This window comes from Salvelinus namaycush, chromosome 29, assembly GCF_016432855.1.
Source record: "Salvelinus namaycush isolate Seneca chromosome 29, SaNama_1.0, whole genome shotgun sequence".
In the NCBI taxonomy this organism is placed as follows: domain Eukaryota; kingdom Metazoa; phylum Chordata; class Actinopteri; order Salmoniformes; family Salmonidae; genus Salvelinus; species Salvelinus namaycush.
Window position 1 is genome coordinate 20,083,756 of NC_052335.1, and position 26,947 is coordinate 20,110,702.

Below are 26,947 nucleotides of genomic sequence, written 5' to 3' on the forward strand. Positions count from 1 at the left end.
GTACCTGGCACCTACCTTACCCTATTCAAAGGAGCTTAAAACTTTTGTCTTGTCCATTCACCCTCTGAATGGCACACATACACAATCCATGTCTCAAGGGTTCAAGATCCTTCTTTAACCTGTCTCCTCCCCTTCATCTACACTGATTTGAAGTGGATTTAACAAGTGACATCAATAAGGGATCATAGTTTTCATCTTGATTCACCTGGTCAGTCCCATGGAAAGAGCATATAGTCAGTGTATATGCTAAACCACATAACTTGTCTTGTGCCTTTCAGAGTCTGAGTCGGCCCAGAACTGGGAGGCTGTGGATGCCAATACCCCCAAGTCAGACAGGATGCGCTTGTACGTCAATGTGTGTCACAAAGTCCTCCAGCAGGGGGCCACCAGCACCTGTCCCGAGGACGCTGCCATCTGTGCAGTGGGTACGTCTGGAGAAGATCTGGGCCTGTCTTCATAAAGCATCTCAGAGTAGGAGTGCTGTTCTAGGATCAGGTCCCCCATGTTCATTATGATCTAAAAGGAACAACTGAGTCTAGACCTACTCTGAGACGCTTTCTGAATACAGACCCTGACTCTTATCTGTACACGGACAACATGTTGTCAAATCTGAGAGACCAAGATGGCTTACAGTTTGTAGCTTGTTTGTTGCCTTTAAAACATGTATTCCTTCCCCTCCTTTAGGAAAGGAAAAAGTCATCAGCTTGGGCAAATTTCTCACCTCCCCTACCAAGACTGACAGCAACGACATACAGCTGGTATACACTGAGGGAGGAGAATGCAGGAAGCACACGAAAATCAAGACCATCATGATTCTGAAGTGCAAGCCAGGTGAGAGTGTTAGAAATAGTTAGTTGCAGAGTCCAAGGTGAACAACTGTTCACCTGAAAGTAGTGTTGCATTTTATACCGAAACGTTGTTCCTTTTTTATAATTGAACATGAAAACGGTTCGATACTAGAATTTTTGTTACTTTCGGTACATCTGTCATATGTCTCATGTCGTCTACTGATTTGCTAGAGGATCAAGTCTGTATCAGTGATGCCAATGTCCCCTTTTAGCATGAGAGCACCGTGCCTGCTCCATGCCTGCTCCACTTCCTCATTGCTAGCTCTAGCCTGTCCTGAGAAACCACTGCACTCACTAGGAGCCTGGGCTGCATCACCACTTATGCTGCACAGAAGTTAAAACACTTGAATGATGCAACACGGCATATAAAATGTTGAAACGGTTAATTACTGTTTGCAAAACAATGTCCATTACAGGCTAAAACACTTTCCAATGTAGCCTAGGAAGCCGATAGTGGGTGTTAGATCTGCGATATCATCTAAGATTGATGTGCCCAGCCGGTAATACACTTGTGGATTTTTTTTCCCCAACGTCAAATTGATTGTATACTTTTGTATAATTGATTCATTAATGTATACATTCAAAAATCTCAAATCTGTAACGATATTGAACTCAAAAGATCTGTCTGGAACAAGTGCCATTCTGTGACTATGGCTGATACACCGCCTTTTCTGCCGTGGTATCGTTTTGATATCTAGTATCGTGATGGCATCGAGTATCGTGATACTAAACCTAGTATCGAAGTCAACATTTTTGTATCGTTTCAAGACTACCTGAAAGTGGAGCTAGCTAGCATTTAGTCCTACCTTAATGTTGTCTTTAAAGTCTAGCTGTTCAACTCTTCCTGACTTTCTGTGTGTGTGTCCCATCTCTCCCCCTGTCCTTCTACCCAGGTGACCTAGAGAGTGCCCCCATCATGCGGAGTGTGTCCAGTGACGGCTGTGTGTATGAGTTTGAGTGGTACACGGCTGCAGCCTGCGTCATGTCCAGGACAGAGGGGGACAACTGCAAGGTGGAAGACCCTGAAGCTGGTAGGTCACATGGAACCAGATGCCTACCAGCAATTTGTGTCCACGTGTCCAGAACTTTAATATTGTTTCATATGGAAGCAGGGAGACAAGGACAGGAGGTTTAGATTATGGAGATGTAATATAGCTGTTTGATGCGTTACTATTTTCTCTTTTGTCTTCTCTCTACAGGGTTCTCATTTGACCTGTCCCCCCTGTCTAAACCTGGAGGAGGCTTCTACAACATGTCCAATGGAGATTATGACTACTTAATTAACGTCTGTGGCTCTGTCACTGCAGCCAAATGCCCTCTGAAGGCTGGGGCCTGCCAAGTGGACCAAAGGCATGTATTAACCATTTAAATCAACCCTTCTTGTCATACTAAATCCCTGTGGATATACAATAGGTGGAAGTGCCCTATTACAGTGGTAGGAAAATAGGATCAAGCTTATATCTGGGTCCGTACATGTGCTTTAGAGTTCAGAGGTTAGAGGAGGACTGAATGGACTGACCGTTTTAGTCTGAAGTAATGGATGGATATACTGTAGCTTCTGTTCTTATGTGTGGTGTGTCTGTCTGCTACAGTGGCTCTAATTCATGGAGCCTGGGGGAGTTTAACTCTCAGCTGTCCTACTATGACGGGATGATCAAGCTGTCCTACAATAACGGCTCTCAGTACAACAACATGCAGCACACCCTTCGCTCCACTATGATCTCCTTCCTCTGTGATCGAGAGGCCGGCGCTGGAAAGCCAGAGTTTCAGGTACTGACTGGGTCCTAGAGGCGAAAGAAACGCACACCTATTTAGGCGAGGTGCTGGCTAGCGGAGTGGAACAGTTAAAAAATAAAGGAGAGCCGCACACTCTAGGAGTTCAGATGCAAAAATATTTATGTCCAACGTTTCGACAGACAAGCTGTCTTCATCACGGTATGTGTCCTGCTGACAGATCTCATCCAATCTCTAATATGTAGTTCCTCATATGGTTCACATATGCACTGTTCCACCTGTAGTATTTATACCATGAACGTACCATTATTCATAACCATGTTGATCCTCACAGGTAGAAGACAAGTACACCTATAACTTCAGGTGGTATACGTCCTACGCCTGTCCAGAGAGGCCACAGGAGTGTGTGGTAACAGACCCCAACAGTCTGGACCAGTACGACCTCTCCAGGTAAGAATTCCCTGCACAAGGTTATGTTATGACTAGGGCTAGGAGTTTTCCCAGGCCACAAAGCTTCCTTTGTCCTGGTCAGGTCATGGGGTCAAGAAAAATTATTGGTCCTAGTTATGTCCAATGAAGGCAGACAAGAAACAATATTTGAAGAATAATGTGTGTAACCCTCCTCTCTCTGTCCTCTCTCCCAGTCTTTCCCGGTCTAGTGGAGGGAGGAACTGGCAGGCCATGGACCTGTCTGACCCTAACAACCTGAGGAAGTACTACATCAATGTGTGTCGTCCTCTGAATGCCGTGCAGGGCTGTGACCGCCAGGCCTCCGTCTGCCAGATGAAATACGAGCCTCAGCAGGTTAGTGTAAAAGCTCCAGGATGACCTACAGGAGGAGGTTTACACACTATGATGTGTGTTAAACACTGTTTGGGTCATGGAACTTGCACTTCAGTTTCCTTCTATCACCAGAGTACAGTATTTATCCAATGGCATTATCTGGAAAACAGCGCATTAAACAGCATTAAAAAGTTGAGACTTTTCTACAAATTATATATATATTTTTGTTTGTTATTGATATCAATTGAAGGTAAGACTGTTAGTATCCCTCTTCTGGTCCTGGTAGCCGTCCCCTGTGGGTCTGTCTTAGTACTGAACTGTAGCCCGACGTGATTCTGGTGTTTCTCTGTGTGTTGTCTTCAGGGCATTCTGTCTGAAACGGTGTCTGTCAGTAACATGGGCCTGGCTAAGAGAGGTCCAGTGATCGAGGAGAAGGACCGCCTGCTGCTGGAGTACACAGGAGGCTCCAAGTGCATCTCAGATGGACTGAAACTCACCTACACTACACGTATCCACCTGGTCTGCTCCAGAGGGTCTGTGGTAAGTGAAATGGCATATTTATAGAGCACTGTGTCCAAAAAATCTATATCATAAAGTCTGTCTAGGATTTTAAGAGTGAGATGTGCCTGTATTTATCTGTATCTACAGTCGTCCGGCCCTCGTTTCCTTAATTATGGAAACTGTACTGCCAACTTCATGTGGGAGACCGGGGCAGCTTGTGCCATCAGTACTGCTGATGACAAGAACAAGGTGAGTTGTTGCGTTCCACATCAACTTGAAGCGAATGTTTATTGCTAAAGTCTTTAGATCTTCTGTTATAGATTTGGTGAGGTGTCGTCAATGATTTTTAAATGTTTCTTTGTTCTATTCTTTTATGGCAGACCTGCTCTGTGAGGGATCCCAACACTGGCTTTGAGTTCAATCTGCATCCTCTGTCCTCCAAGACTGGCTACAAGGCTGAGGGGAATGGGAAAACTTTCGTGGTAAGTCACTAGGGATGTTCACCTGTCCCTTTCAAGATGATTCGATACGTATCTAGATGCATGGGCTCAGATACGAAACAGGAATGATACGTTTTAGTTTGAAACTATTCAGTTTGATTAGAAGTACATATCAATGAGATACGATTTGATGCATTTGTTATATAAACGCATTCATTTTCCATTCTAAATTCAGCTGGATCTCTCTGTGCTGACCCCTCTCTCTGTGTGTGGTTGAGATGAAACTGGGCATCTACCAACCCGAAATCACCATCACCAACTAAATAATTTGTCATTTTTGTAGATTAAAAGGGTTTGAGCCAGTAATGTATCTTTACAAATTGGCTATGACATGGCAAATGAATATATAGCACAACTTTGGGTTTCACCCCCGTTTCAAAATCAAATGGCAGGCCGTTCGGAAGTTTTCTTTTCCCCCGTATGGACCACGCAGTGCGTGTAGAAAAAGGGATTGTTGTCCTCGTTATGAAATTATCAACTTAACCCTGTATGTCTAAAAATGACCATGTACTGTACCAGTCAAAAGTTTGGACACACCTACTAATCCCAGGGTTTTTCTTAATTTTGTACTATTTACTACGTTGTTGAGTAATAGTGAAGACATAAACTATGAAATAACACATATGGAATCATGTAGTAACCACCTTCTTTTTTTTTTAACAAATCAAAATATATTTTACATTTGAGATTCTTCAACGTCGCCACCCTTTGCCTTGATGATAGCTTTGCACACTCTTGGCATTCTCTCAACCAGCTTCATGAGGTAGTCACCTGGAATGCATTTCAACTATCAGGTGTCCCTTGTTAATTTGTGAAATTTCTTTCCTTCTTAATGCATTTGAGCCAATCAGTTGTGTTGTGACAAGCTAGGGTTGGTATACAGAAGATAGCCCTATTTGGTAAAAGACCAAGTCCATATTATGACAAGAACAACTCAAATAAGCAAAGAGAAATGACAGTCCATTACTTTAAGACAAGGTCAGTCAATGCGGAAAATTTCAAGAAGTTTTAAAGTTTCTTCAAGTGCCGCTGCAAAAATCATCTCATGAGGACCGCCACAGGAATGGAAGACCCAGAGTTACCTCTGCTGCAGAAGATAAGTTCATTAGAGTTAACTGCAGCCCAAAATAAATGCTTCACAGAGTTAAAGTAACAGACACATCTCAACATCAACTGTTCAGAGGAGTCTGCGTGAATCAGGCCTTCATGGTTGAATTGCTGCAAAGAAACCACTACTTAAGGACATCAATAAGAAGAAGAGACTTGCTTGAGCCAAGAAACACAAGCTGTCTTTTGGTCTGATGAGTCCAAATTTTTGATTTTTGGTTCCAAATGCCGTATCTTTGTGAGATGCAGAGTAGGTGAAAGGATGATCTCCGCATGTGTGGTTCCCACCGTGAAGCATGGAGGAGGAGGTGTAATGGTGTGGGGGTGCTTTGCTGGTGACACTGTCAGTGATTTATTTAGAATTCAAAGCACACTTAACCAACATGGCTACCACAGCATTCTGCAGCGATACTCCATCCCATCTGGTTTGCTCTTAGTGGGACTATAATTCGTTTTTCAACAGGACAATGACCCAACACACCTCCAGGCTGTGTAAGGGCTATTTGACCAAGAAAGAGAGTGAGTGCTGCATCAGTTGACCTGGCCTCCACAATCACCCAACCTCAACCAAATTGAGGTGGTTTTGGATGAGTTGGACCACAGAGTGAAGGAAAAGCATCCACCAAGTGCTCAGCATATGTGGGAACTCCTTCAAGACTGTTGAAAAAGCATTCCAGGTGAAGCTGGTTGAGAGAATGCCAAGAGTGTGCAAAGTTGTCATCAAGGCAAAGGGTGGCGACTTTGAAGAATCTCAAATATAAAATATATATTGATTTGTTTAAAAATAAATTTAAAAAGGTGGTTACTACATGATTCCATATGTTATTTCATAGTTTTGATGTCTTCACTATTATTCTGCGATGTAGAAAATAGTCAAAATAAAGAAAAACACAACATTTTGACTGGAACTGTACACATATTGTGGATCGGACCCATTTTATTTTTTTGTTGTCTAAGATGACACCCAAATCTAACTGCCTGTAGTTCAAGATCTGAAGCAAAGATATGCATATTCTTGATAAAATTTGAAAGGAAACACTTTGAAATTTGTGGAAATGTTAAATTAACGTAGGGGAATAACACATTAGATCTGGTAAAAGATAATATAGTTTTATTTATTTTTGTTCCATCTTTGAAATTCAAGTGAAAGGCCACAATGTATTATTCCAGTTTAGGCGCAATTTAGATTTTGGCCACTATATGGCAGCAGTGCATGTGCAACTTTTTAGACTGATCCAGTGAACCATTGTATTTCTGTTCAAAATGTTGTGCCAAGTCTGCCCAAATGTACCTAATTGGTTTATGAATACATTTATGTTCGAAACTGTGCACTCTCTTCAAACAATAGCATGATATTATTTCACTGTAATAGCTACTGTAAATTGGACAGTGCAGTTAGATTAACAAGAATTTGAGCTTTCTTCCCATATCAGATATGTCTATGTCATGGGAAATGTTATTTTTACTTACAACCTTATGCTAATCACATTAGCGCACATTAGCTCAACCGTCCCGCGGGGGGACACCGATCCTGTAGAGGTTTAATTAAAGCAAAAATGATTTGCTGATGGTGAACCCGAACAATCAAAATATAATCTAATTTAGCCTAAGCCCCGATCAGCAGGTAGCCTACAGTATATAGCCAGATGAGTCGATCAGCAGGTATGCCACATGTCAAACTCATTCCACGGAGGGCCGAGTGTCTGCGGGTTTTCGCTCCTCCCTTGTATTTGATTGATTTATTAAGGCCACTAATTATACCCCACACCTGGTTGTCTATGGCTTAATAGAAAGAAAAAAGAAAAAAAAACTGCAGACTCTAGGCTCTCCATGGAATAAGTTTGACACCCCTGAGGTAGGCTATATAGCCAGATGAGTCATGTCTCCGGCAATTGCTTAGGCTACTTTAGTCTGGTAAAAAACAGTTTTCAACTAGGTATTTGATAACAATAACCTAGCAAATAACATTGGTTGTCACTCAATGAATAAAACCTAAAATTGCGCCATTTTACAGACATTTGAATGCTGAAGGTGACTTGCGGCCTACCTCTCGTTGGTGAGTGCATGAAGCAGTGCACAGTGCGCAGTTTGACTAGGCTACTGATATTGCCTGTGTTGTTTGCAAATTGACTTGTAGATCAATGACTGTCAGCATAGTTACATGCTTAAGTTCAGCACTGAAGGAGAGGACATATCATTTGTCACAACAAAATAGTGTATTTTCGGGATGTAGAAAGAAAGTAACATGAGCTAAAAAAAAATGAACCGCCAATTCGTAACGTTTGAATCGATTTTCTGACAGATTTGGATCGGTTTGGGGTCAGCGTAAAAAATTGACCTGGGAATCGATGCATATCCAAGCAGTTTTAGTTCTGTTTCCTTTTAACTTCTCCACACAGTGGCAGGTTGTAGCCGCTGGCCTGCATAGCAGAAATGGCACATTCCCAGAAATGTTGACTAATGTCCATCGTCCCTGTCAAATAAATGTCCGAAAATCAACTAAAGTGAATCCATTTCCCAGACTAGCTGTGGTTTCCAGTTCCTGACTTGACTTCTGTTGCAGTGAAATGTACACGTACACATACACATTGTTTGTGTAGCAGTGTTTTGGGGCACTGTGTCTGACTATATGACCCCCCCCCCCCCCCCCCCCCCCCCAGGTGAATATCTGTGACGAGGTGGCAGAGTGTAGGAAGGACCAGGGGAAGCCTGTAGCTGGCTGTGAGCTGGACCATGGCCTGGTTGTTGGTCCTGTGGGAGTGGAGAGATCTCTACAGTACTCTACTGATGGGCTGCTCACACTCACATACAAAGGAGACCTGGACAGGCCTACAGGTACAGTCAATGGACCCAGCTATCTTCAATCATCACAGCTGCTCCCTTCGACATAAATGCATAATTTGTACAAAAATCATCGTACATACAGTCTTATGTAATGTGCAACTCTATTATATATCTCAAGTTAGGATACATACTATGGCAATATTAGCATGGCTGCCTAAGAAAAGGAATCCACATTTTTTTTTCATGCTATATCCTGCATTCTCAAACATTTTTGACTTAGAGATTTGCCAGAAGTTTGGTATAATTTCCGCCAGTAGTTTTGAAAGTAGCGCTCATGAGCCAAAACAGGCCAAAATGGTGTACAATTGTGTACAACGTCATTGTTCTCGAGCCTCTGTAACGTGTACCCAAAGAGAGTAAAAAAAAAAACAATGTGGTGTTGAGCTCACCCTGTCACCTCATTGGACAATACTGGGCCGACCTGATCCCTCCCATTTTAATCCTTGCAACCTCATTGGACATCATTCCACCTGCCAATCAACATTGTCCATCACCTTTGGGATCGGTTGACAATTATGTTCTAAATGTATTTGTGTGGCTACAATGCCATCTTTAAAAAACATGAGCTGGCGCACACCCTGAAAAATTTGTTTGTGTGGAGGTGCTGACTAACGGCGAAAGTCACACACTCCATATATAAACTCCCAGCAATTTAATGGGTATTTATCAACGTTTCGGCATCACTGTGCCTTCCTCAGGGTAATGTCATGAATACTTGAACCAGGTTATATAGACAAACAGTGCAATTAGTGCAACCAATGACAATTGTGAGGGCTGTATCATAATGAATTAAACTGTTAAAAAAAAATATATAGTTTATGGCATATTAAATATATTACGCTATTATCATATAGAAACATAATTGAATATTTTACATCATATTAGCATCAAGATACATTATTGTTTAATTCAATTTCACATAATTGATTCGTATTTCATATTTGTTACATGTCATCTTTTGGTTCAGCCTTAATGTATAATGAGCATCATCAACAGGTGGAACATATTAGGTGTACGCTAATAAGCTGTAGCAAGAATATATCAATTTATAAGACTTGTTCATAAAAGAAAGATTTGTTCATAAGAAGGGCCTGAGATCAAGGTCAATATTCAGGATATCCAGTAAGCCTCCCTTTGTAGTAGAAGGATCTCGATGTTGAGAGAGAGAAATGAAACTACTACTAAGGTCTAATAAATCTACCTTCTAATTTCAGATGTTTTCTAGCTTCTGATGTGTGGATTTGATCAATGTATTTTTGCTCTTATCGAAATAACAAATTGTAAGCGCATGTAACCACTCATCCCACTTGCTTCAGAGCGCACGTTCATTACATGACAGGAACGAGCACGTAGATCTCATGGACTAAATGAGGTTAGAATGTAAGGTTAGAATGTCAGGATTCTGTGCCTTTTTCTGCTGGGAGAGGACTGTAGATCGTTTATTATGCATGTATGAGCCATACATTGACGCGTTGAGTCCAAAAAGAGAGGTTTTCAATCCTCTGGTAAAGCCCTTTTTAATGAGTCAGTTCATAAGCATTTGGTCTGATAACTGTTCTGATTCCTCCCTTCTCCCCCAGGCACCAGGGACACCTTCACCATTAGTTTTGTGTGTGACCAGGACGCACACCCTGGCACTCTGAAACTGGTCCGAGAAGAGCTCAGCTCGTCTACACACGTCACCCATGATGTCCTCTTTGAGTTCTACACAGCCCTGGCATGCATCCCTGCCCCTGTGGACTGTCAAATCACTGGTAGGAACAACACTGTCAATGTCTTCAAAACAGTGTGTATGTCTTCAGTACGTCTCTAACGAGGCATATATCACTTTATCCACCTTAACAAACTCTGGTCATAGAAATGGGTATTTTCATTAATTGAAAGATGTTGTTTGTCCTTCCATTTTAGATTCCCATGGTAACGAGTATGACCTGAGTCACCTGAGCAGGGACAGTGAAGACAGTCCCTGGGTGGCCATTGACACGGCTGAACAGGCTAAGAAACGCAGCTTCTTCATCAACGTGTGTAAACCTCTGCCTCCGGTCCAGGGCTGCCCCTGTGAGTCACACGCCATGAGCCTATGTTGATATGCCAGCCAATGAGGAGGAATACCTCTGTGCTGTACCAGCAGTGTAGCATTACTCTTGACCATTTTTAGCTTTGTGTTTTAACTACTGTACATGCATCTATGTGTGCATCTGCAGCGGGCCTCTTGGGTGCATGTGGCACCATGGAGGGTAAAGGTGTGAACCTGGGCTACGTCCAGTCCAGCCCCCAGGTGGCCTCTGACGGCTCCATCAGCATTGTCTACCTCAACGGGGACCGCTGTGACACAGACCACTACTCCACACGTATCATCTTCCAGTGTGACGACAACCCTGTGAGTAAAATACACGCATCTTGTTCTCTATGGGAATGCTCTTCTATGTTATGGCCATAGAGTTGGTGTACATATCAATGGCAGGAATCTGTGTGAAATTTTACTTTTTGATGTTACTGATCCTAATACCATATATTTTCCCTCCTAATACCTATATTTTTCTTGGTTGGTTCCTTTACTAATAGGGTTCTCCTGTATTTGACCGCCAAGACGGCTGTGAATATGTGTTCATCTGGAGAACCTCCGAGGCGTGCCCTCTCACCAGCGCTCAGGGTAGGCTTGAAAGAGGAGGCTGCCATGTTTCATGTTGTGGCTCTGACTAAGACTGTTACTTCTCTCCACTAGTGTCATCATCATGCTCAAGTTAACTCTCCTCTCCCTGACTCCTGCAGGTGAAAACTGTAAAGTCAAGGACCCCAGAAGTGGCTACATGTTTGACATGAGTTCCCTGTCAGGGAAGGACTACATGGTGAAGAGTGGCCAGTACCAGTACCACTTCTCTGTCTGTGGGGGGCTTCAGAGAGGGATCTGCACACACAAAGACACAGGCAGTGACCAGGTGTCAGTCTGTCAGGTGGAAGGCAGCACCCACAGAATTGCCGGTATGTAAACCTGTATAAAATACTTGGTGTTTAAAAAAGCTTTGATTTTGGTTTGTTAGTAACTGATCAAAAACCTCAGGCATGTTGCTTTTGTTTTATAATGTATTAGGCATGGCCTCCCAGACTCTGAGCTATGTTGGAGAACAGCTGGTACTCAACTACACTGGTGGGGAGACCTGCCATAGGATCTATCAGAGATCCACAGCGATCTACTTCTCCTGTCATCCTAAAATGAACCCTGTGAGTCTGAGCGTAGCGAAAGAGGAAACCTCTAATGCAACTTCTCTGCTTGTCCCAATGTGTGCTTGGATGTCGTAGTTACTGGGGTTGTTTTGTGTTGTTTCTGCCTATAGGGGGTGCCAGAATTTATCAAGGAAACTGCAGAGTGCACCTACCTCTTTACCTGGCGTACAGCTCTCGCCTGTATCCCCGTGAAAACTACCAGCTGCTCATACCAGTACGCATAGTCATATTTGATTATATTCTGGGAGCCCTCTTCCAACCACAACCTTCTCTTTCTCCCAGACAATGACTGGTTTCCCCTTTGTCTCCTATCTTTCTAACTACTTTTTATTCTTCCTCTCACAGAGATTCGAATGGAAACTCGTACGACCTCTCCTCTCTGGCCCTGAACTCCAGAAACTGGGTGGTGGAGCCCAGCACTGGGAAGCAGGAGCGCTACTACATCAATGTCTGCAAGTCTCTGGTGCAAGAGGGGGGTAAGTGCCTATCCTCAACACCAGCATCCTTTAAATGAAGGACACTGGTGGTGCCTATATCCTTTTTTATTTACCCATTTGTGGGAACAAATATCAGCATTCTCAAAGTCTTCATTCACTATTTGAATGTGGTGCAATTATGCTCGCCTTCTGAACCATGGGATACATATTTCTCTCCTCATGTTGTAGGCTCCTGGAAGTGTCCGTCCAACGCAGCGTCCTGTCTGAAGAGTGGGGAGCACTATGTGAGTCTGGGAGAAGCAGAGTCTGGCCCACAGTGGGATCAGAACATCCTTGTACTCAAGTACACCAACGGAGAGATGTGTTCCGGTGGACAAAGGAATAAGAGCACTATCATACGCTTCAAATGTGACCGGGACAAAGTGGTAAGGGATTATAGACATCACACACATGCAGATACACACATTACGCATAAACACAAATATGCACACGCACAGATATGCACACACACAATAGGTAGAGCATGGCGTTTGCAACGCCAGGGTTGTGGGTTCGATTCTCACGGGGGACCAGTATGAAAATGAATGCACTCACTACTGTAAGTCCCTCTGGATAAGAGTGTCTGCTAAATGACTAAAATGTAACTGAGTAGACGGACTGTGTTTCTGCCCCAGGACTCAAGACCAACCCTGATCATGGCCATAGAGGACTGTGTCTATACCTTTGTGTGGTTCACTGCAGCCGCCTGCCCCCTCAACAGCAGCCAGCATGGCGACTGCAGAGTCACCAATCCAGTCACCGGTGAGTGCCATTCCCACGCACAGCCACTGAAAACTGAAAGACCGCTGCCTGCACTAGACCATATTAAACAAATTGGAGAAAGTATTTGCAGTTAGTATGATTATCATTGAAAAATACCATCATTCTCATAGAATCTCGGTGTAGTAGTTTTATTTAAAAAAAATACATTTGGACACGTGTATGTATGTACTGTGTTGCCCTCCTGAACCCAGGCCACCTCTTTGACCTGAATGGACTAAGCCAGGAGGGAGGCTACACTGTGTGTGACAACCTGGACCCTAGGAAGATGTTCCGGCTCAACGTGTGTGGGGAAGTGGCCAACGCAGGCTGTGGACCAGACACAGGTAAGACCATATTCTATCTCACAAGCTCTGGGTTGGCTGGGAAAGCTCTAATACTGGTCAAAGCCACATCCCCTCAGGAATCAATCAACAGGACTGCCAATGTGTCTGCCATCCAGCAGTGATCAGCTTACTGAGCCATGGACCAGACAGGGGTCCCAAGACAACTGTGTAGAAATTAAGCAGACATTTCTAGACGATGTTGGTTTATTCAGTGGTATTTTGTATTAGGTCTGTGGCTCTGCTTTAGACTTAGGACTGTGAGGCTGGTTCTCTAATATGTTACCTTCCTGGATGAAGAGAACTAGATGTTCAAAGACATTCAAGCATTCACATGAGACATTTTGAAACTGAAAAAGCTAACAAAAAATGTGGCGCAGCGGTCTAAGGCACTGCATCACGTGCTTTAGACCCGGACATCACTACAGACCCGGGTTCGATCCCGGGCTGTATCGGGAGTCCCATAGGGCGCAGCGCACAATTGGCCCAGCGTCGTCTGGGTTAGGGGAGGGTTTGGCCAGGGGGGGTTGGCTGGGGGGGTTTTACTTGGCTCATCGCACTCTAGCGACTCTGGCGGGCCGGGCACCTGCAGGCTGACCTCGGACGTCAGTTGAACGGTGTTTCCTCCTCTGGCTTCCGGGTTAAGCGGGTGGGTGTTAAGAAGCGCGGTTTGGCAGGTTATGTTTCAGAGGATGCATGACTTGACCTTCGGCTCCCGAGCCTGTTGGGGAGTTGCAGCGATGAGACAAGATCGAAAGTAGGGAGGAAAAGGGGGTGAAATACAAAATAAACATACACTGCTCAAAAAAATAAAGGGAACACTTAAACAACACAATGTAACTCCAAGTCAATCACACTTCTGTGAAATCAAACTGTCCACTTAGGAAGCAACACTGATTGACAATAAATTTCACATGCTGTTGTGCAAATGGAATAGACAAAAGGTGGAAATTATAGGCAATTAGCAAGACACCCCCAAAAAAGGAGTGATTCTGCAGGTGGTGATCACAGACCACTTCTCAGTTCCTATGCTTCCTGGCTGATGTTTTGGTCACTTTTGAATGCTGGCGGTGCTCTCACTCTAGTGGTAGCATGAGACGGAGTCTACAACCCACACAAGTGGCTCAGGTAGTGCAGTTCATCCAGGATGGCACATCAATGCGAGCTGTGGCAAAAAGGTTTGCTGTGTCTGTCAGCGTAGTGTCCAGAGCATGGAGGCGCTACCAGGAGACAGACCAGTACATCAGGAGACGTGGAGGAGGCTGTAGGAGGGCAACAACCCAGCAGCAGGACCGCTACCTCCGCCTTTGTGCAAGGAGGTGCACTGCCAGCGCCCTGCAAAATGACCTCCAGCAGGCCACAAATGTGCATGTGTCTGCTCAAACGGTCAGAAACAGACTCCATGAGGGTGGTATGAGGGCGCGACGTCCACAGGTGGGGGTTGTGCTTACAGCCCAACACCGTGCAGGACGTTTGGCATTTGCCAGAGAACACCAAGATTGGCAAATTCGCCACTGGCGCCCTGTGCTCTTCACAGATGAAAGCAGGTTCACACTGAGCACATGTGATAGACGTGACAGAGTCTGGAGACGCCGTGGAGAACGTTCTGCTGCCTGCAACATCCTCCAGCATGACCGGTTTGGCGATGGGTCAGTCATGGTGTGGGGTAGCATTTCTTTGTGGGGCCGCACAGCCCTCCATGTGCTCGCCAGAGGTAGCCTGACTGCCAATAGGTACCGAGATGAGATCCTCAGACCCCTTGTGAGACCATATGCTGACACATGCACATTTGTGGCCTGCTGGAGGTCATTTTGCAGTGCTCTGGCAGTGCACCTCCTTGCACAAAGGCGGAGGTAGCGGTCCTGCTGCTGGGTTGTTGCCCTCCTACAGCCTCCTCCACGTCTCCTGATGTACTGGTCTGTCTCCTGGTAGCGCCTCCATGCTCTGGACACTACGCTGACAGACACAGCAAACCTTTTTGCCACAGCTCGCATTGATGTGCCATCCTGGATGAACTGCACTACCTGAGCCACTTGTGTGGGTTGTAGACTCCGTCTCATGCTACCACTAGAGTGAGAGCACCGCCAGCATTCAAAAGTGACCAAAACATCAGCCAGGAAGCATAGGAACTGAGAAGTGGTCTGTGGTCACCACCTGCAGAAGCACTCCTTTTTTGGGGGTGTCTTGCTAATTGCCTATAATTTCCACCTTTTGTCTATCCCATTTGCACAACAACATGTGAAATTTATTGTCAATCAGTGTTGCTTCCTAAGTGGACAGTTTGATTTCACAGAAGTGTGATTGACTTGGAGTTACATTGTGTTGTTTAAGTGTTCCCTTTATTTTTTTGAGCAGTGTATATTTAAAAAAAAAACTGAATCCTTGTGCAAAATTTCTAGAAATGGAGTGCTTAGACTTGAGTTTGATCAACGTAGACAGTCTGTTCAGTTGCTTATGGTAATGTAGTTGTTTGTGCGTGAAGGTGCAGGTGTGTGTATCAAGGAGACCAAGAGTGCTCTGAGTGGTGGGCGGGCCAGCAGGAAGCTGTCATACCTGGACCAGGTGGTGGAACTGACCTATGAGGGCGGGGCTGTGTGTGCAGCCAACCCCGCCATCACACACAAAAGCATCATCAGCTTTGTATGCAAGGCCCACGGAGAGGCCAGCACGGGGCCAGTACTGGTGTACTCAGACAACAACACGTGCACACACTTCTTCTCCTGGCACACGCCCCTGGTGTGCGAACAGCAGGTAATTACAAGTGTTTTTCCCAATTCCAAAACAACCCGTAGCCTCATACTCCCTTGACTGAGTATAACTGAAAAGATTAGATAGACATAAGTAATATGGCAATTTGCATTACCTAGCCCCTAATTGATAGGTGGAATTTCTTCGATAGTGCTTACCAGTCATGCCAGTGAGCCCTTGATGTAAATTCATTTCAAACAAGTCAATGTACTGGTCATCTATTGTTACTGATGTAACTGACTGTCTGTGTTGAATAACCAAACTACATGCATGTGCTGCTTTACACAGGTGACTGAAAGATTTTCTTAATACTTAATAATGTTTAGTCTGCTGAATTACCTCAACTGACATCATATTGAGGTGTTCAGATCTCAACCAACAGCTGTCAACTTTCTATTCAAATTTGGTGTACTGTATTGGGTGTATTATATCTAATAGGCAATTTAATATGTAAACATCTGATGTATCTTTTTTCTTTACTAGTCCCCATCGTCTCTCTCTTTCATGATGTTTCCATAGGTGAAGTGTTCAGTCCTGAACGGCTCTACCCTTATCGACCTGACTCCTCTGATCCATGTGACGGGCTACTACATGGCCACAGACGAGGACCTGGTGGAAAAGGACCAGTCCCCTGACTTTTACATCAACATCTGCCAGCCCCTCAACCACATCCCTGGGGTTACCTGTCCCCCAGGGGCCGCTGTCTGCATGGACCCTAACGAGGGGCCCCCTGTAGTGAGTCACACGCAGAGAAACGCATGCGCACCACAACACACACAGCAGAAATGAAGACTCTTTAATAGTATTCCTTCTGTGTTTACAAACCAGCATGCTCAAGGATTTATCTCTCTGTCTCTCTCCTGCTAACAGGACATTGGTCGAATCACTTCCACCCCGGAGTTCAACAGCATGACCAATGAGGTGTCAATCACCTTCAACAGCACCACCACCTGCCCCTCTGACTCCACCCAGAACTACACTTCCACCATCCTGTTCACCTGCCAGAGAGGCCTGGAGCTGGTCAGTACCACACGTTTCACAGATGGAGTGTCTATATATTAGTGACCTTTTCTCACTGATGGTTCTTGTGTTGAAAGCTGGCAGAAATAGAAGTAATGCCTTTGCAGAATGAAAGCCTCTTTCCTGTCCCCCCAGGGCTCGCCCCAGATGATCAGGAAGCAGGACTGTATGTATGTGTTTGAATGGGCCACTCCGCTGGTCTGTCCTGATGCCACTCAGACCAGTTTCTGTAACCTAACTGACTCACAGCTGCAGTTCACCTTTGACCTCTCACCCCTCTCTGGGGAGATCCAGGTGGGTTGACCTTTCATACGTGGCCTCTTACCCTCGATATACCTACTTCTACTTAGCTATATTTCTTATCTATGCATTAACACACAGTTGTCCATGTATTAGGTGGACAGGGCTTTCTTTCTAAGTAGTTATTCTGTTTCATGATGCCTTTCATCCTTGTTGATACCCTTTGTCTTTCTCTTCCAGGTGCCCGGCGTCGGTTCAGAGACCTATAAGATCAATGTGTGTGGGGCGGTGACGGACCCCAAATGTAAGAACAGTGCAGTGTGTATGCAGTCGCCGGGCGTTTCAGCATTCTCCTATGGCATCAGCCAGGCCATGACTATGGACTACAAACACGAGGAGCAGGCTGTCATTATGCAGTACGGAGAAGGAGACATCTGCCCAGCAGGTTAGACTGTTCTCAGTCAGTCCTGCCTCTGAATCTATGACCAAGCCGCTAATGACACCTATATATATATATATATGGTGTTATTTAAGATGCGACCTATGATGCCTTGATGTGGTGTTGTATCCCAAAGTGAAGCTCATTTGAGACAAAATATAGTGCTGTTTTTTTTATTGCTGTACATGTTTTCCTTTTTAGTGACTGAGAATGAGGAGGTGTGCGTGTTTCCCTTCAACTTCCTGAAGAAGTCGTACACAGCGTGTATAACCGAGGGCAGGATGGATGGGAGAGACTGGTGTGCCACCACCAGCGACTTTAACAAGGACAGGAAATGGGGATTCTGCGCTAATGGTAATTACTGGTCGAAGCAATGCTTTTAGGCGATCTTGTATAATGTGGAACAGAGTTGGCTCTGGGCTTAACTGTGCTCAATACTGCTGTGTGTGTCGTCTCCCTCTCAGTTACAGGGAAGAGGCAGTCGTCCATCCTGTTCACCTGTGACCAGTCAGCCGGCCATGGCACCCCAGAGCTTCTCAGTGAGACAGGAGGCTGCGCTGCCACCTTCCAGTGGAGAACCACGACTGTATGCCCACCCAAGAAGATGGAGTGTAAGCTGGTGAACCAGCACCAAACTTACGACCTGCGCACCCTCTCCTCTCTCACAGAGCCCTGGAAGTTCAGCCACAACAAAATGGCGTATGTTTAGCTTTTCCCTACTCCTTCTCTGTATCTTCCTCTCTCCCTCCTACTCCTCTCCCATTCTGTCTTTCTCTCCCTCTGTACAACTTGATGATGAGTGAAAATGCACAGTAGTGGCAAGCTGTTAGAAAAAAACCTATTTGAGCTTTAGCTTGGCTGTGCTGTCTCCAGGTACTATATCAACCTGTGCCAGGGGATCCATGGGGGCCTGCCAGACTGCCCTGAGGGAGCCACGGTGTGCCGGAGGACCAGCGAGGGGAAGACCCAGACCCTGGGCCGTGTCTACACCCAGAAGATGGCCGTCTCTGGTGGGTCTTACAGCTCCCTCACACCCACACCTTAGCAGGACTGGAGGAAACTCTTTCAAAATTGGAATGTCATGTGTTACGTTTCACATTGGTCTTGGGCTTGTGTCCCAACCCACTAAAATAAGCTGTGATAGATGTATTGCCTTAACCAACCCTCCCTCTCCCAGATAAGAAGATCCTAGTGAGCTACACCATGGGAGACACTGTGTGTGGAAACGGCCTCAAGGCCAAGACAGTGGTCCAGCTGACCTGTGGTCCTAATATAGGCCAGCCCAAGCTGCTGAGGTGAGTGGGCTGTAAGCAGTTAGCTTGGGAGAGCCTCCTTGCCTGTAGCCTTGTCCCAGATCTGTTTGTGACAGATAACCAGCTGCTATGGTTGTTGGCTATACAGCACAAACAGATCTGGGACCTGGTCTTCTCTCCTACAGAGGAAAGCCAGCTGGCCTCCAGTCAGCAACTAATATGTGGACCTGTGGGCAAAACAAACTTATTAATCTCAATAACACTAGGAAAAGTTACTGAATGGTCAAGTTGGAGGCACTTTAACCTCCTTCGTAGTTGAAAATTGACCATTTAAATGTCCTTTTCAAGTCTTGAACGTCATGTTTATTTTTCTAGTTAAACTTTTCCATCGCTCACGGTTTCATTTGTCGCTCTTTCAAGGATTCCTGTTAACGCTCACACAGACACATATACTGTACACACACTCTCTGACTAAATGTCTGTGTCTCTGTGCTTAGCGTGGATGAAGCCTCGTGTGAGTTTGTGCTGGGCTGGGAGACGCGTGCGGCATGCGCTGCTCAACAACGTGAGGTGGTGATGGTCAACGGAACCATCAAAGTCCCCGATACAGGGGCCAACTTCAGCCTGGGGGCCCTCTACTACAGGTGACACCTCTCACCACTAACACAGTTCAATCAACCAACTTTATTGTCACAACAACCCAGGCCACCTCTCCATTCTAGTCCCGTGTAGCTCAGTTGGTACAGCATGGTGCTTGCAACGCCAAGGTTGTAGGTTTGATTCCCATGGGGGACCAGTATAGAAAAAATATCTGCAATCTTTTTTTGTAACGGTCATAAAGCTAGAGTTAAACAATTAACCCTGATAATATTATATTGACACCTGTTATGAGTCAAGTTCATGTGCTGAGCCAAAAACATGTTTGTTTTTTTACATGTTTTTAATTTTTTTTTTTACATGTTATCTTCTAGGTCATTGATCATAGGTCAAAGCATAGAATTAGGAATTAGAATACTAGAATGGAGATGAACCTTCTTATGATGGTCCAAAGATCAGCCATGTTTGTCAGGGAGCTGGTCAACTATGGTTTTGCCAGTGCTGTGTTAAGATATTGTGTAAAACAATGAATGTGAATAATTTATTTTCACTGTATGTGTATTAACTAGCTAGCTAGCCAGCCAACCTGTTTTAGAGGAATGATTCCATAAATGTTTCAAATTTAACTCCCAATAAGCCAACATTCCATTCAAACAATGCAGTCAATTCACAGCCATACACTGGCTCAAATCAGTTGATGATAGGACTTTGACAAGTTGTAAATGCAACAAATAATCATATAATAGCACTCACGACATTCCAAGAAAACAAAATCTGTGATTTATGGTCTGTTTACATACACTGCTCAAAAAAATAAAGGGAACACTTAAACAACACAATGTAACTCCAAGTCAATCACACTTCTGTGAAATCAAACTGTCCACTTAGGAAGCAACACTGATTGACAATAAATTGCACATGCTGTTGTGCAAATGGAATAGACAAAAGGTGGAAATTATAGGCAATTAGCAAGACACCCTCAATAAAGGAGTGATTCTGCAGGTGGTGACCACAGACCACTTCTCAGTTCCTATGCTTCCTGGCTGATGTTTTGGTCACTTTTGAATGCTGGCGGTGCTCTCACTCTAGTGGTAGCATGAGACGGAGTCTACAACCCACACAAGTGGCTCAGGTAGTGCAGCTCATCCAGGATGGCACATCAATGCGAGCTGTGGCAAGAAGGTTTGCTGTGTCTGTCAGCGTAGTGTCCAGAGCATGGAGGCGCTACCAGGAGACAGGCCAGTACATCAGGAGACGTGGAGGAGGCCGTAGGAGGGCAACAACCCAGCAGCAGGACCGCTACCTCCGCCTTTGTGCAAGGAGTAGCACTGCCAGAGCCCTGCAAAATGACCTCCAGCAGGCCACAAATGTGCATGTGTCAGCATATGGTCTCACAGGGGCTCTGAGGATCTCATCTCGGTACCTAATGGCAGTCAGGCTACCTCTGGCGAGCACATGGAGGGCTGTGCGGCCCCACAAAGAAATGACACCCCACACCATGACTGACCCACCGCCAAACCGGTCATGCTGGAGGATGTTGCAGGCAGCAGAACGTTCTCCACGGCGTCTCCAGACTCTGTCACGTCTGTCACATGTGCTCATGTGCTCAGTGTGAACCTGCTTTCATCTGTGAAGAGCACAGGGCGCCAGTGGCGAATTTGCCCATATTGGTGTTCTCTGGCAAATGCCAAACGTCCTGCACGGTGTTGGGCTGTAAGCACAACCCCCACCTGTGGACGTCGGGCCCTCATACCACCCTCATGGAGTCTGTTTCTGACCGTTTGAGCAGACACATGCACATTTGTGGCCTGCTGGAGGTCATTTTGCAGGGCTCTGGCAGTGCTACTCCTTGCACAAAGGCAGAGGTAGCGGTCCTGCTGCTGGGTTGTTGCCCTCCTACGGCCTCCTCCACGTCTCCTGATGTACTGGCCTGTCTCCTGGTAGCGCCTCCATGCTCTGGACACTACGCTGACAGACACAGCAAACCTTCTTGCCACAGCTCGCATTGATGTGCCATCCTGGATGAGCTGCACTACCTGAGCCACTTGTGTGGGTTGTAGACTCCGTCTCATGCTACCACTAGAGTGAGAGCACCGCCAGCATTCAAAAGTGACCAAAACATCAGCCAGGAAGCATAGGAACTGAGAAGTGGTCTGTGGTCACCACCTGCAGAATCACTCCTTTATTGAGGGTGTCTTGCTAATTGCCTATAATTTCCACCTTTTGTCTATTCCATTTGCACAACAGCATGTGCAATTTATTGTCAATCAGTGTTACTTCCTAAGTGGACAGTTTGATTTCACAGACGTGTGATTGACTTGGAGTTACATTGTGTTGTTTAAGTGTTCCCTTTATTTTTTTGAGCAGTGTATATTCTAGAAGCTATTTATACAAAAATTGTGAATAAAACCTGTATAAACTATATTTATAATTCCAATACACAATTTCTGATACATCACATGCCTTACTTTTATTTTCCTGCATAAGTCAAAGCAGGAAATGCATCACCTATGCCTCTACTGCCATTCATTCCAATTAGACTGGTTTTGGATTTCTCCCTGACTAAGATGGCTGCCATTTTGGCCCATTGTGGAACTTTGAGGGTTTATGACAATCCCTCTAGTAATTTAATATGATCTCTATGGGTCAAAGCCTCTTATGTCATAAATGGTCAAATGTTGCTCTGGCCTCTTAACTGCCTAAATGCCTATTACAACACCAGTGGGCCTTTGATGCAATTGAACCCCTCTACAGTTGCAGCAGGGAACATAAAACAAATGTTTAGAAATGTACTAGAGGGAAGATAAAATAAGCCTTTTATGAATGTACTCAGGCCAGGTTTTTTGTCCGTCTGTCCACTCTGTAGGCTCCACCAGGCCTCTGGGGACATTCGCTCCAATGGGGACAAGTACATCTATGACATTCAGCTGTCAGGCATCACCGACAGCTCCTTCTCCATGTGTCTCGGGGCCAACATCTGCCAGGTGAAGATCAACGGAGACTACAGTAGGAAGATCGGCTCCTCCAGCAAGGCCAAGTACTACATCAAAGGTAAGACACAAGCTAGACACAGGTTTACTCCAAAGTGGTCTGGGCCTTTGGGGAATAGAGTATGGGTGGGTTTGGATCATGGTGTTGAACATCCTCAGTGCCTCACCTTGCACTTATTAAAGATGAGACAGATGTCAACATCACTCACAAGATACAGTAATTGGTAATCATGTATACTTACATTGACGTCAATGACTCAATAAGCTCACTCCATTAAGTTGCTTGTGATTGACGGATGGACTCTTTCTCCTCAGGTGGTAACCTGGACGTGCTGGTCCCATCGGAGTCTGTGTGTATGCGGGACAATTCCAATACGGTGTCGTCGGCCATCTTGTTCCAATGTAACCCCTCAGCCGGGGAGGGCATCCCAGAGTTTCTGTTGGAGACGGACGGATGCCAGTACCTCTTCATCTGGCACACCTCCACTGTCTGTGGCCTAGTGTGAGTGAACAACTCGACACACAGACATCAGGATAGTGTTCAGTTGTTTCAAAAAAGGAGAAAATGCTTTGAAACAGGAAGTACTAACTGAAGTTGGCCTATAAAAAGGCTTTTCAACTTCAGCTTTAAAGCGCTTTCTTCCAGTTGTGTCTATTGAAAGCGACCCAGAGCTGTTAATTCTATTACCAGTCCATACATTGAATTGGACTTTGAATTTGAATGAAAGATGCTGTATAAAGTAGAAGTGTGACATTTTTGTTAAGTTCATGTTTTAAGTATCCCTATATTTCTGTTATTACGGGGCTATCACTCAGTCAAGAGTGCGCATGCGCAGGAAGTCTGGTCGTTGTTGGACCTGGCCTTGAGAGTAATGGCTACCTTGTAGTGTGTTCATATAGTAGAGTAAACTTTGTTAAACTGGAACCTTGTCGTTGTGTCATTTCGAGTTAACATTGGTAGCAGAGGATGGTTTCTAACTACAATGTGCCACCTCGCTTCGACGAGAAGAGGTCGTACGAAAGTTGGAAAAATGAACTGGGAATCTGGACACGCGTTACTAATCTGGACGCGAAAAAGCAAGCACTTGCGGTGGTATTATCGCTCGAGGGAAGAGCGAGAGATACAGCACTGGAAATATCCGTTGAGGATTTGAACAAGGATGACGGTATGGGAACTTTGATCACAGCACTGGATTCTGTATTTCTTAAAGAAGAGAAAGACCGTGCCTACGAGGCATATTCAAACTTTGACAGTGTTACGAGAGATATTTCGGTTGCAATGACGGACTACATCATTGATTTCGAACAGAGGTACAATAGGATGCGCAAGTACGATATGGTTCTCCCAGATGCAGTGTTAGGGTTCAAGTTGCTAGACACTGCTTGTCTAGATGGTAGGGAGAAACAGTTGGCTTTGACTGCTTGTACTGTGCTGACTTTTGCAACTATGAAGTCGGCACTAAAAAGAATATTTGGTGAAAAGACGTCTGTCGCGCCAATAACAGATGGAATGCAAGTGAGTGACGCAGCATATTACACCGAGCAGCACAGAAAAGGCGCCAACAAGTCACGTTCTCAAGACAACCAGAAGAGGGCGCCATTTCCCGGCACAAATCCACTGGACACATATGGAAGGAGATCAAAATGTGCAATTTGTCAAAGCACTTACCATTGGGTTAAAGACTGTCCTCATAAAAATGAACAAGTTAAACTAACAGAGGAAAATGTAAACACAGAGATAGAGCAGTGTAACATTACACTGTTTTCAAATGAATCTGCTTCTGATACTGAGATTTTTATAGTTGAATCCTTAGGATCTGCTGTGATTGATACTGCATGTACACGGACAGTGTGTGGTGCAAAATGGCTTGATAGCTATGTCAGTGAACTAAATATGAAAGAAGTACAAAATATGATTGACACACCAAGCAACAGAGCTTTCAAATTTGGAGATGGGAGAATTGTCCATTCTACCAAGAGAGTTAAGATACCAGCAAAAATTGGTCAGACTAAGTGTCACATTGAAACAGAGGTGGTCCCTACAGATATCCCCTTACTATTAAGCAAAGCTTCCCTCAAGAAGGCAGGGGCTGTACTAGACATAAAAAATGACCAGGCAGTGATGTTTAAACAACCAGTGACTCTTGAACTTACTACCTCAGGCCACTATTGTGTAAACATTTTAGACAAAGACATCACACAGAGTCCATGCAAAAATGAGATTCTGACTGACACAGAGAACATGAGCACTAAAGAAAAACACAAAGTATTGTTAAAGCTTTACAAACAGTTTGGACATGATACAGTTGACAGACTTCAGAAGTTACTCAGCAGTTCAGGTAATAATGATGATAAGTACGAAACTGGAAACAAAGTGTACTACAAACGAGTTGACTGTCAAGAGTGGAAAGGACCGGGAGTAGTCATTGGTCAAGATGGTGTGGTGATATTTGTGAGGCACGGAGGCATGACTGTCAGGGTGCATCACTCAAGATTGCGGAAAGTAAATGATCAACAAGATAGAGGGGCTGTTGCTGAGAATCAGTCTCCTAATGAAAATGACAAAAAGGACACAGTAACAGACACAAACCTACCAGATGTCGCATCCAATGATATGGACACCGAAACTGACACAGGAAATGGAGTAGAGACCTTCAACCATGCCACAGGTAATACTGTTGAGCGTTCAAATGAGGAAAACATTCAACAGCCACATGTGTTAAGAGAACATGGTTGTTCCAATCTGAAAACTGGACAAACTGTTAAATACACGGACAGAGAAAGTGGTATTCCACATACAGCAACCGTCATTGGACGAGCAGGAAAAGCAAAACACAAGAGCTGGTACAACTTGCAGTACTCTGAACCAGCTACACTTTCTGGTACAACAGGGTCAGCTGACCTGCCACTTGTAGATAATATCAGAATTGAACCAATGGAAAATCGAGAAAAACAGAATGACATTCAAAATGATGATGTACTTGAAACAAAGGACGTGTCATTTGACTCAGCTAAGCTAGATGAGCTCAGTAATTGGAGGAAAAATGGAGTGTTTGAGGAAGTCAAAGACATTGGCCAAAAATGTGTCTCAACAAGGTGGGTGTGTACCCTTAAAGAATCCTTAACTGGAATAGTGCCCAAAGCACGTCTAGTGGCTAGAGGTTTTGAGGAGCTGGCTGCTAAACAACTCCCAGAAGACTCACCGACATGCGCCTCAGAGTCACTCAGATTGCTGATGTCAGTGATCTGCCAGAAAAAATGGAAACTTAATTCCATAGACATCAAATCTGGATTTTTGCAGGGAACAGAGCTGTCAAGGGACATTCACATCCGACCTCCGCCTGAAGCTAAAAGCGAAGGAACACTGTGGAAACTAAAGAAGTGTGTGTATGGACTGGCAGATGGATCACTCTACTGGTACAACAAAGTCAAGGCAACAATGCTGAATACAGGTGGAAAAATGTCACAAGTGGATCCTGCAGTCTTCTATTGGCTTGATCAAGACTGCAATGTGACTGGAGTACTTGCCTGTCATGTTGATGACTTTATCTGGGGTGGCTCACAGACCTTTGCTTCAACTGTGATTCCACACCTCAAAGCTGTTTTCTAGGTTGATCGTGAGGAGCATGATCATTTTTGTTATGTTGGCATAGAGTTTATTACAGTTGATGGAAAAATACTGTTGCAACAGGAGAGCTATATCAAGAATCTTCAACCTATCCACATGGATTCTTCAAGAGCCGTACAAAGGAATTCCCCTCTGTGGAATTGAAGCTGGTCAATTGAGGTCAAAGATGGGACAAATTTTATGGACTGCGAGACAGAGTAGACCTGGTTTGATGGTTGCAACTTGGCATCTAACACAAAACACGCCACTGTACAAACCATTCATGAGGCAAACAAAGTTGTTCGTAAACTGAAATCACAAAAAGTGACTTTAAAGTTTCAGCATGTTGGAAAAGATGACTCTTTGAAACTAGTTGTCTTCAGTGATGCTTCGCTAGGTTAACACTGGTGGGACAAAACGGCACTTTCTACCTGTAGTTTGTGTCACTGTCAACTACTCATTAGTTGATGCTGTGAAGTCAACCAAGTCTGTCAGAGAAAAGACTTTGAGATTAGCAGCATCAAGGAACTTATTCAAGCACAGAGAATCCAGCGGATTCTGTGGTCAACCACAAAGGAAAAGCTTGCTGACTGTCTGACTAAAAAAGGAGCATCCGGTCTTGTGCTCCTACAGGCTCTCGCTCCTACAGGCTCTCAGTAATGGAAAGTGGCAGCTTGAGTAATACAAATAAAAACTGTCACACAACCCATTTGTAATGGGGATCTTGAATAATACTTGGACATTTAATTATGTTGTTGATGTTTAATTTGTCTTTAAAGAAAAGGGGGAGATTGTTAAGTTCATGTTTTAAGTATCCCTATATTTCTGTTATTACGGGGCTATCACTCAGTCAAGAGTGCGCATGCGCAGGAAGTCTGGTCGTTGTTGGACCTGGCCTTGAGAGTAATGGCTACCTTGTAGTGTGTTCATAT

General features: G+C 44.7%; 1 protein-coding gene across 1 annotated transcript in view; it reads left to right on the top strand.

Moving 5' to 3' along the window:
* Positions 1-26,947, top strand: part of LOC120024337 (cation-independent mannose-6-phosphate receptor-like) — a 44,851-nt gene that overhangs the window by 14,894 nt on the left and 3,010 nt on the right. The window contains exons 12-45 of the mRNA XM_038968557.1: positions 279-425; positions 685-831; positions 1,742-1,879; positions 2,048-2,198; positions 2,441-2,618; positions 2,917-3,032; positions 3,227-3,386; positions 3,729-3,905; positions 4,014-4,115; positions 4,247-4,348; positions 8,134-8,308; positions 9,898-10,071; positions 10,226-10,375; positions 10,522-10,697; positions 10,883-10,970; positions 11,090-11,299; positions 11,409-11,539; positions 11,653-11,756; positions 11,888-12,018; positions 12,208-12,404; positions 12,654-12,780; positions 12,993-13,124; positions 15,604-15,872; positions 16,389-16,604; positions 16,740-16,889; positions 17,025-17,183; positions 17,370-17,574; positions 17,770-17,922; positions 18,033-18,267; positions 18,442-18,578; positions 18,746-18,863; positions 19,319-19,465; positions 22,285-22,469; positions 22,724-22,910. Of these exons, the coding sequence (XP_038824485.1) occupies positions 279-425; positions 685-831; positions 1,742-1,879; positions 2,048-2,198; positions 2,441-2,618; positions 2,917-3,032; positions 3,227-3,386; positions 3,729-3,905; positions 4,014-4,115; positions 4,247-4,348; positions 8,134-8,308; positions 9,898-10,071; positions 10,226-10,375; positions 10,522-10,697; positions 10,883-10,970; positions 11,090-11,299; positions 11,409-11,539; positions 11,653-11,756; positions 11,888-12,018; positions 12,208-12,404; positions 12,654-12,780; positions 12,993-13,124; positions 15,604-15,872; positions 16,389-16,604; positions 16,740-16,889; positions 17,025-17,183; positions 17,370-17,574; positions 17,770-17,922; positions 18,033-18,267; positions 18,442-18,578; positions 18,746-18,863; positions 19,319-19,465; positions 22,285-22,469; positions 22,724-22,910 (5,374 nt within the window). The remainder of the gene's footprint in view (positions 1-278; positions 426-684; positions 832-1,741; positions 1,880-2,047; positions 2,199-2,440; positions 2,619-2,916; positions 3,033-3,226; positions 3,387-3,728; positions 3,906-4,013; positions 4,116-4,246; positions 4,349-8,133; positions 8,309-9,897; positions 10,072-10,225; positions 10,376-10,521; positions 10,698-10,882; positions 10,971-11,089; positions 11,300-11,408; positions 11,540-11,652; positions 11,757-11,887; positions 12,019-12,207; positions 12,405-12,653; positions 12,781-12,992; positions 13,125-15,603; positions 15,873-16,388; positions 16,605-16,739; positions 16,890-17,024; positions 17,184-17,369; positions 17,575-17,769; positions 17,923-18,032; positions 18,268-18,441; positions 18,579-18,745; positions 18,864-19,318; positions 19,466-22,284; positions 22,470-22,723; positions 22,911-26,947) is intronic.